General features: G+C 42.3%; 1 protein-coding gene across 5 annotated transcripts in view; it reads left to right on the top strand.

Moving 5' to 3' along the window:
* LOC110491155 (extracellular sulfatase Sulf-2) overlaps positions 1–11,171 on the top strand; it is a 267,272-nt gene that overhangs the window by 209,344 nt on the left and 46,757 nt on the right. For all 5 annotated transcript variants that reach the window (XM_036947627.1, XM_036947628.1, XM_036947629.1 and 2 more), the window contains one exon: positions 1,619–1,788. In XM_036947627.1, coding sequence (XP_036803522.1) covers positions 1,619–1,788 — 170 coding nt within the window. The remainder of the gene's footprint in view (positions 1–1,618; positions 1,789–11,171) is intronic.

The raw sequence follows: 11,171 nt of genomic DNA, 5'->3' as shown, positions 1-11,171 counted from the left end.
CAATGCAGGTGTAGAAGCACGGTGGCTAGGAAAAACTCCCTAGAAAGGCCAAAACCTAGGAAGAAACCTAGAGAGGAACCAGGCTATGTGGGGTGGCCAGTCCTCTTCTGGCTGTGCCGGGTGGAGATTATAACAAAACATGGTCAAGATGTTCAAATGTTCATAAATGACCAGCATGGTAGAATAATAATAAGGCAGAATAGTTTAAACTGGAGCAGCAGCACAGTCAAGTGGACTGGGGACAGCAAGGAGTCATCATGTCAGGTATTCCTGGGGCATGGTCCTAGGGCTCAGGTCCTCCGAGAGAGAGAAAGAAAGAGAGAATTAGAGAGAGCATATGTGGGATGGCCAGTCCTCTTCTGGCTGTGCCGGGTGGAGATTATAACAGAACATGGCCAAGATGTTCAAATGTTCATAAATGACCAGCATGGTCGAATAATAATAAGGCAGAACAGTTGAAACTGGAGCAGCAGCACAGCCAGGTGGACTGGGGACAGCAAGGAGTCATCATGTCAGGTAGTCCTGGGGCATGGTCCTAGGGCTCAGGTCCTCCGAGAGAGAGAAAGAGAGAAGGAGAGAATTAGAGAATGCACACTTAGATTCACACAGGACACCAAATAGGACAGGAGAAGTACTCCAGATATAACAAACTGACCCTAGCCCCCCGACACATAAACTACTGCAGCATAAATACTGGAGGCTGAGACAGGAGGGGTCAGGAGACACTGTGGCCCATTCCGAGGACACCCCCGGACAGGGCCAAACAGGAAGGATATAACCCCACCCACTTTGCCAAAGCACAGCCCCCACACCACTAGAGGGATATCTTCAACCACCAACTTACCATCCTGAGACAAGGCTGAGTATAGCCCACAAAGACCTCCGCCACGGCACAACCCAAGGGGGGTTCAGTCGGCTTGGTCTCAGAGGTGGAACCCTGGTCCTTGGCATTCCTTCAGTCGGCTTGGTCTCAGAGGTGGAACCCTGGTCCTTGGCATTCCTTCAGTCGGCTTGGTCTCAGAGCTGGAACTCTTGTCATTGTCATTCCTTCAGTCGGCTTGGTCTCAGAGGTGGAACCCTGGTCCTTGGCATTCCTTCAGTCGGCTTGGTCTCAGAGCTGGAACTCTTGTCATTGTCATTCCTTCAGTCGGCTTGGTCTCAGAGGTGGAACCCTGGTCCTTGGCATTCCTTCAGTCGGCTTGGTCTCAGAGGTGGAACCCTGGTCCTTGGCATTCCTTCAGTCGGCTTGGTCTCAGAGGTGGAACCCTGGTCCTTGGCATTCCTTCAGTCGGCTTGGTCTCAGAGGTGGAACCCTGGTCCTTGGCATTCCTTCAGTCGGCTTGGTCTCAGAGGTGGAACCCTGGTCCTTGGCATTCCTTCAGTCTCCATTGTCATGTCTGAGTAGAGAGAGGGATCTATTTGAAGACATTGTTCATTGTAATAGTACATCAGCTACACCTGTGAAGTGGTGAAACGTTTTAATTCCACCTAGCAAAGGGTGACTTGCAAAAAGCATTTCAGGAGAATCAAGCGGACACACAGACATTTGTGGAAAGCGTATTTACTGATGTCCCCTTTCATTGTGTGGATGTTAAATCAGCGTGTCGTCCTTCTGCAGGACTACTTTACTGACCTCATCACAGAGGATGGCATCAACTACTTCCGCTCGTCTAAGAGGATGTACCCTCACCGGCCAGTGATGATGGTGATGAGCCATGCAGCCCCCCATGGGCCAGAAGACTCAGCACCCCAGTACAGCACTGCCTTTCCCAACGCATCCCAGCACATGTGAGTGTCTGACACACACACACACACACACACACGCACGCACGCACGCACGCACATACACTGAAGTGGGTTTACTGTGTAAGTGAAACAAGATCACAACATCAATCTGACTCATGCACTTGCAAAAACAGAACATGAACCTTTTATGCAGTGAGGTTTTTATCGAGTGGAGGCTTGGATGTGAGGCTATCGGGTATAAACAAGGTATCTTGCATCAATGAGTAATGTTGAGAAATAGATATGATCTCTTAGAAAAATATGTATTTTTTGTTCTCTCCTTCTTCTCAGAACTGTCTCTCTTAAAGGCCCAGTGCAGTCAAAAACATGATTTCCTGTGTTATATATACACACTACCAGTCAAAAGTTTGGACATACCTTCTCATTCAAGGGTTTTTCTTTATTTTTACTATTTTCTACATTGCAGAATAATAGTGAAGACATCAACACTATGAAATAGCACATATGGAACCAAATCAAAATATATTTTATATTTTCAAAGTATCCGCCCTTTTCCTTGATGACAGCTTTGCACATTCTTGGCATTATCTCAACCAGCTTCATGAGGTAGTCACCAGGAATGTGTTTCAATTAAACAGGTGTGCCTTGTTAAAAGTTCATTTGTAGAATGTATTTCCTTCTTAATGCACTTGAGCCAATCAGTTGTGTTGTGACAAGGTAGGGGTGGTATACAGAAATAGCCCTATTTGGTATGAGCCCAACTCCATTGTCATGTCTTTGGCTATGCCAGATTAAGTGATATCGCATTCTATACTCTAAAATCCTTTCTCCGTAATTAATATTACCTGATTGAGAATATCGTGTAAATGTAATTAACTAGAGAGTCGGGGCACCACTAAATAATATTTATAGAGCTGTTATCTTCTGAATAAAATCTTAAAGACCTAGTAAAATTTTACATCAATAGCAGTCAATATTAATCATCACCTTAATTCAGTCTCATCTGAAAGTTGTAAATTCTTGGTTATCTTCACGAACCCTGGCTAACAAGTTGAATCAGCAATACAAAATTGGGTTTAATTATTTATTTACTAAATACCTAACTAATCACACAGAATTACATATACACAGAATGAATTATACCTTGATTACAAATTACGTCATAAAGGAAAACGTCCCTAGCGGGCGACACACAAAAGAAAAGGAGCTGGGTTTGAGTGAAAGAGCGGGAAGACTGAGGGACAAAGGGAGAAGCTGTGCTATCGTAAATACAGTATCTTATGCATTCTAAATTACCGCCCATTTGGAAAAGGAAAATGGAATAAATATTTACTCTGAGCTGCGCTTCGGTAGGTTGGTGGTAGATGGAAGGCCGTGTTGCCAAACCGAGTCCTTTGTCCTTTGAAGAATGTCTCTGGTGGTCAATTGGATACGTTGTAGTAATGTTGTTGTGTGGGAGACGGGATACTCTGTCTGTTCTTTCCTAGCCCGCGTTTGCGGCTGCTGTTGCTAACTCAACAGCTAGGAGGTATCACTTCTGTAGTGAATAAGAGTTCAAAGTTCATACCATTTGCAACCAAAGCTCACGCTGAGGTTGGCATAGTTCTGTAGTTGACATGTTAGTCCTTTTAACTCAGAGGCTGCAGACCTCACATACTTGGAACAGGAGGTTACGTTTTCGTCAAGGCTTTATTTAGTGGAGCGAGAAGAGGGTTGTTTGAAAAGTTTTATAACCCATGTCTCTTCACAGGGGTGGGCCACTGATTGAGCAGAGCCCTAACCTTATGAAAACCCAAATCTCTCATTTGGAAGCAAAAATTACATTTAATCTCTTCACCAATAATTTTATATTCAAACATTTAATTTGAACAACAATTCCATGTGACTCCAATAACTACAATGTGCAGACTTTCCACGGTAGAGTTTATGTCATCCTATCATTGATGAGAATGTCCCAGATGACAACCGAACTGACATCATATTCATTAAGTACCACGGCATACTGGTCGGATTACCAGAATATAGTTCATTTCCCCCCACCTTCTGATGTTCCCAGAATCTCTATGTTACCCAAGGGGTTTTCAAATGTAACATCAGTAGGGTAGAGAGAGGAAAAAGGGGGGAAGAGGTATTTATGACTGTCATAAACCTACCCCCAGGCCAACGTCATGACCCCCCATGTTGGGTTAAATCTTGCGATTAACCTGCATGTTGCAAACCAACATAAAAATGACCGTGGGTTGTCCTGGTTGTGGACCATCATTGTGGTCCCCATCTGGTGGTCGACCCGGGTAGGGTTTCTGCAAATGAAGAAGTCCGCTCCATGGCTGGGCAGCGGATGTCCGGATTGGGATCGCCGTTCCGGACCCGTCGTCTGGTCGTCCAGACTGGAAGATCTGGGCAGTAACTTAGGTAGATGTTAACAACGCACACACACTCATGAAATATATCATTACATTTCCTCCCAAATGAGCAGCGTTGTGGCACTAACTGATGGTTGTATGGGGAAGTTGTTTATGGCTCTATCACTTTCTACGTGCCGAAGAAAATGAAACAAAATGAATGAAAGCATAAACAAAACAAAATATAGTTAGTTCTATCTACGTCCATGGTCTTGGCAAAATGACCCTATCATTGTCTAATGTCATATCTAGGGCTTTCCTAATTTGCGGGGTGTTTCTTAGGGTACTATCCTAAGTTGATAACTATAACTACGTGTACAGCTGTAAGGCACTAGTTTTGGGCAGTCTACAGCGATGACCTATGGACTTATGAGAAGAAAACTGGTGAGTACTGTAGCTGTAGAGTCAAAGGCCTCAAAATAAATGTTCAACTTTACTAAGGCTGGTATTTTACTCGGCCCCTTAAGTGATCCTAGCATAAATCCTAATTGGTTGTTCCGTTGTGCATGTGAGATTATGCTTACACAAGCACACATGTCAAGGGAAGGAAACCAAGTATCCTGGCAGATTACAACTTGTTCAGAATGAGTCTGACGTAGTCAGGTCATTTTCAGGTCAATGCCTGGAGGTCAGTCAGAATTGGTGTCGAGGGAGTCTGTAGTGGTTTTACTACCAGTCACTGTCTTCCACTATTGTAGTGGCGGTAGGTATGAAGAAGTATACCTCATAGCTATGTTATCCACGGAGGAGCTAACCTCATGAAGGAAGTACTCTAAGTATTAGACCAGTAGTACGTGGTGTGATCGTGGTTCATGACTCTAATAACTTTTCTCCTGAACAGAGGGTTCTATTTATTAGCGGCGTGTGTGTTAACCATTGGAAGAATGTAATGGAGATTCCCTTCCCCGTGTTGCACTCTGAGTGACTCCTCTGTCGCTATTATCAATAGCAATTTAACTTGTGAGGTTACTTATCCTCTTACTGAGTGTTGCTGGACTGACTGTCATACTGGTACTCAAGGGGTCCAGTTGTCCTACAGATTTATTCTGAAATGTTATCCTACAGGAATACATGATTAGAGCATTTTGCTAGTTGTCTTGTAGTGACTACTACAGATGGCAAAGAATCATTTTTGTCATAAACCTACCTCCAGGCCAACGTCATGACACCATATAATGGCAAGAACATCTCAAATAAGAGAAAAGACAGTCCATCATTACTTTAAGACATGAAGGTCAGTCAATACGGAAAATGTCAAGAACATTGAAAGTTTCTTCAAGTGCAGTCGCAAAAGCCATCAAACGCTATGATGAAACTGTCTCTCATGAGGATCGCCACAGGAAAGGAAGACCCAGAGTTACCTCTGCTGCAGAGGATAAGGTTATTGGAGTTACCAGCCTCAGAAATTGCAGCCCAAATAAATTATTCACAGAGTTCAAGTAAAAGACACATCTCAACATTAACTGTTCAGAGGAGACTGCGTGAATCAGGCCTTCCTGGTCGAATTGCTGCAAAGAAACCACTACTAAAGGACACCAATAATAAGAAGAGACTTGGTTGGGCCAAGAAACACGAGCAATGGACATTAGACCGGTAGAAATCTGTCTTTTGTCCTTGAAATCTGTCCTTGAGAAGCAGAGTAGGTGAATGGATGATCTCTGCATATGTGGTTCCCACTGTGAAGCATGGAGGAGGAGGTGTGACGTGTGGGAGTGCTTTACTGGTGACACTGTCAGTGATTTATTTAGAATTCAAGGCACACAACCAGCACGGCTACCACAGCATTCTGCAGCGATAGGCCATCCCATCTAGTTTGCGCTTAGTGGGACTGTTACTTGTTTTTCAACAGGACAATGACCCAACACAACTCCAGGCTGTGTAAGGGCTATTTGACCAAGAAGGAGAAAGGTGGAGTGTTGCATCAGATGACCTGGTTTCCACAATCACCCGACCTCAACCCAATTGAGATGGTTTGAGATGAGTTGGAGAGCAGAGTGAAGGAAAAGCAGCCAACAAGTGCTCAGCATGTGGTGAAGCTGGTTGAGAGTGTGCAAAGCTGTCATCAAGGCAAAGAGTGGCTACTTTGAAGAATCTAAAATATAAATTATATTTAGATTTGTTGAAAAGTTTTTTGGTTACTACATGATTCCATATGTATTCCATATTTAGATGTCTTCTTTGATGTCTTCTTTTTATTATTCTACAATGTAGAAAATATTAAAAATAAAGAAAAACCCTTGAATGAGTAGCTGTGTCCAAACTTTTGATTGTTACTGTATATATATATATATATATACAGTGCCTTGCGAAAGTATTCGGCCCCCTTGAACTTTACGACCTTTTGCCACATTTCAGGCTTCAAACATAAAGATATAGAACTGTATTTTTTTGTGAAGAATTAACAACAAGTGGGACACAATCATGAAGTGGAACGACATTTATTGGATATTTCAAACTTTTTTAACAAATCAAAAACTGAAAAATTGGGCGTGCAAAATTATTCAGCCCATTTACTTTCAGTGCAGAAAACTCTCTCCAGAAGTTCAATAAGGATCTCTGAATGATCCAATGTTGACCTAAATGACTAATGATGATAAATACAATCCACCTGTGTGTAATCAAGTCTCCGTATAAATGCACCTGCACTGTGATAGTCTCAGAGGTCCGTTAAATGTGCAGAGAGCATCATGAAGAACAAGGAACACACCAGGCAGGTCCGAGATACTGTTGTGAAGAAGTTTAAAGCCGGATTTGGATACAAAAAGATTTCCCAAGCTTTAAACATCCCAAGGAGCACTGTGCAAGCGATAATATTGAAATGGAAGGAGTATCAGACCACTGCAAATCTACCAAGACCTGGCCGTCCCTCTAAACTTTCAGCTCATACACGGAGAAGACTGATCAGAGATGCAGCCAAGAGGCCCATGATCACTCTGGATGAACTGCAGAGATCTACAGCTGAGGTGGGAGACTCTGTCCATAGGACAACAATCAGTCGTATATTGCACAAATCTGGCCTTTATGGAAGAGTGGCAAGAAGAAAGACATTTCTTAAAGATATCCATAAAAAGTGTTGTTTAAAGTTTGCCACAAGCCACCTGGAAGACACACCAAACATGTGGAAGAAGGTGCTCTGGTCAGATGAAACCAAAATTGAACTTTTTGGCAACAATGCAAAACGTTATGTTTGGCGTAAAAGCAACACAGCTGAACACACCATCCCCACTGTCAAACATGATGGTGGCAGCATCATGGTTTGGGCCTGCTTTTCTTCAGCAGGGACAGGGAAGATGGTTAAAATTGATGGGAAGATGGATGGAGCCAAATACAGGACCATTCTGGAAGAAAACCTGATGGAGTCTGCAAAAGACCTGAGACTGGGACGGAGATTTGTCTTCCAACAAGACAATGATCCAAAACATAAAGCAAAATCTACAATGGAATGGTTCAAAAATAAACATATCCAGGTGTTAGAATGGCCAAGTCAAAGTCCAGACCTGAATCCAATCGAGAATCTGTGGAAAGAACTGAAAACTGCTGTTCACAAATGCTCTCCATCCAACCTCACTGAGCTCGAGCTGTTTTGCAAGGAGGAATGGGAAAAAATGTCAGTCTCTCGATGTGCAAAACTGATAGAGACATACCCCAAGCGACTTACAGCTGTAATCGCAGCAAAAGGTGGCGCTACAAAGTATTAACTTAAGGGGGCTGAATAATTTTGCACGCCCAATTTTTCAGTTTTTGATTTGTTAAAAAAGTTTGAAATATCCAATAAATGTCGTTCCACTTCATGATTGTGTCCCACTTGTTGTTGATTCTTCACAAAAAAATACAGTTTTATATCTTTATGTTTGAAGCCTGAAATGTGGCAAAAGGTTGCAAAGTTCAAGGGGGCCGAATACTTTCGCAAGGCACTGTATATATATAATCTTTCTACACTACGAGGTTGGAATAATACTGTGAAATTGTGAAAATTATGATAATGTCCTTTTCTTGTAAGAGATTTTTGAAAAGACTGACTGAAATTTCATCCTGTTTTGGTGGGATGGATATGGCCTGCCTGGTGATTAGTTAATAGACCAATAAGAAAGAGAGTTCCAAACCTATCTGCCAGTTTTCCACTCAGACCACTCCCAGAGAGGCCTGCTCCAGGAATGGGTGCCTCCCACTGCTCCAGTGTGTAACCTTCCCCATAATAATATTGCCAAAGCTTATTTTGGTAATTTACAATATAAAAATAAATAAAAATGAGAATCAAATTGTCAACGGGACAACAGTAACAACAATAACCAAGGGCCAAAATAACCATACATTCAACAATAACAATCAGCATACAGTAGAGGACATGTGCAGGTTGATTGGTCTGTCAGACACTGTCCCTCAACTTGTGGCAGGCAGCAATGTGGTGCGCTGCCAACCCACAGCTCTCTGCGTCCTCCCCCAACAGGATGGGTAGCCTATCTTCATCAGGTGCCATTAATACAGATAACGAGTGGAGGACAGAGGAGCCTCTTAAAGAAGTTACAGGTCTGTGAGAGCCAGAAATCTTGCTTGTTTGTAGGTGACCAAATACTTATTTTCCACCATAATTTGCAAATATTATTTTATTTTCTCATTTTGTCTGTCATAGTTGAAGTCTACCTATGATGAAAATTACAGGCCTCTCACATCTTTTTAAGTGGGAGAACTTGCACAATTGGTGGCTGACTAAATACGTTTTTGCCCCACTGTATATATACACAGTGTTGTAACAATGTACAAATGGTTAAAGTACACAAGGGAAAATAAATAAGCATAAATATGGGTTGTATTTACAATGGTGTTTGTTCTTCACTGGTTGCCCTTTTCTTGTGGCAACAGGTCACAAATCTTGCTGCTGTGATGGCACACTGTGGAATTTAACCCAGTAGATATGGGAGTTTATCAAAATTGGATTTGTTTTCGAAATCTTTGTGTATCTGTGTAATCTGAGGGAAATATGTCTCTCTAATATGGTCATACACTGGGCAGGAGGTTAGGAAGTGCAGCTCAGTTTCCACCTCATTTTGTGGGCAGTGTGCACATAGCCTGTCTTCTCTTGAGAGCCATGTCTGCCTACGGCGGCCTTTCTCAATAGCAAGGCTATGCTCACTGAGTCTGTACATAGTCAAAGCTTTCTTTAAGTTTGGGTCAGTCACAGTGGTCAGGTGTTCTGCCACTGTGTACTCTCTGTTTAGCATTTTAGTTTGCTATGTTTTCTTGTTAACTTTTTCCAATGTGTCAAGTAATTATCTTTTTGTTTTCTCATGACTTGGTTGGGTCTAATTGTGCTGCTGTCCTGGGGCTCTGTGGGGTGTGTTTGTGTTTGTGAAAAGAGCCCCAGGACCAGCTTGCTTAGGGGACTCTTCTCCAGGTTCATCTCTCTGTAGGTGATGGCTTTGTTATGGACGGTTTGGGAATCGCTTCCTTTTAGGTGGTTGTAGAATTTAACAGCTCTTTTCTGGATTTTGATAATTAGTTATTAATTGGTGTTCTACGTTGTACACAAAGGATATCATTGTAGATTTCTGCATGCAGAGTCTCAATTTGGTGTTTGTCCCATTTTGTGATGTCTTGGTTGGTGAGCGACCCCAGACCTCACAACTATAAAGGGCAATGGGCTCTATGACTGATTCAAGTATTTTTAGCCAGATTCTATTTGGTATGTCGAATTTTATGTTCCTTTTGATGGCATAGAATGCCCTTCTTGCCTTGTCTCTCAGATCGTTCACAGCTTTGAGAAGTTACCTGTGGCGCTGATGTTTAGGCCAAGGTATGTATCGTTTTTTTGTGCTCTAGGGCAATGGTGTCTAGATGGAATTTGCATTTGTGGTCCTGGCGACTGGACCTTTTTTGGAACACCATTATTTTGGTCTTACTGAGATTCACTGTCAGGGCCCAGGTCTGGCAGAATCTGTGCAGAATATCTAGGTGCTGCTGTAGGCCCTCCTTGGTTGGTGACAGAAGCACCAGATCATCAGCGAACAGTAGACATTTGACTTCAGATTCTAGTAGGGTGAGGCCGGGTGCTGCAGACTTTTCTAGTACCCGCGCCAATTCGTTGATATATATGTTGAAGAGGGTGGAGCTTAAGCTGCATCTTTGTCTCACCCCACGGCCCTGTGGGAAGACATTTGTGTGTTTTTTGCCAATTTTAACCGCACACTTGTTGTTTGTGTACATGGATTTTATAATGTTGTATGTTTTACCCCCAACACCACTTTCCATCAATTTGTATAGCAGACCCTCATGCCAAATTGAGTCGAAGGCTTTTTTGAAATCAACAAAGCATGAGAAGACTTTGCCTTTGTTTTGGTTTGTTTGATTGTCAATTAGGGTGTTCAGGGTGAATACATGGTCTGTTGTATGGTAATTTGGTAAAAAGCCAATTTGACATTTGCTCAGTACATTATTTTAATTGAAGAAATGTACGAGTCTGCTGTTAATGATAATGCAGATGATTTTCCCAAGGTTACTGTTGACGCATATCCCACGGTAGTTATTGGGGTCAAATTTGTCTCCACTTTTGTGGATTGGGGTGATCAGTCCTTGGTTCCAAATATTGGGGAAGATGCCAGAGCTAAGGATGATGTTAAAGAGTTTTAGTATAGCCAATTGGAATTTGTTGTCTGTATATTTGATAATTTCATTAAGGATAACATCAACACCACATGTCTTTTTGGGTTGGATGGTTTTTATTTTGTCCTGTAGCTCATTCAAGGTAATTGGAGCATCCAGTGGGTTCTGGTGGTCTTTAATAGTTTATTCTATGATTTGTATTTGATCATGTATATGTTTTTGCTGTTTTTGTTTGTTATAGAGCCAAAAAGATTGGAGAAGTGGTTTACCCATACATCTCCATTTTGGATAGACAATTCTTCATCTTGTTGTTTGTTTAGTGTTTTCCAATTTTCCCAGAAGTGGTTAGAGTCTATGGATTCTTCAATTACATTGAGCTGATTTCTGACATGCTGTTCCTTCTTTGTCCTTGGTGCATTTCTGTAT

This window comes from Oncorhynchus mykiss, chromosome 16 (assembly GCF_013265735.2).
Source record: "Oncorhynchus mykiss isolate Arlee chromosome 16, USDA_OmykA_1.1, whole genome shotgun sequence".
Classification (NCBI taxonomy): Eukaryota; Metazoa; Chordata; class Actinopteri; order Salmoniformes; family Salmonidae; genus Oncorhynchus; species Oncorhynchus mykiss.
This window is presented reverse-complemented; position numbering and strand designations above follow the sequence as displayed.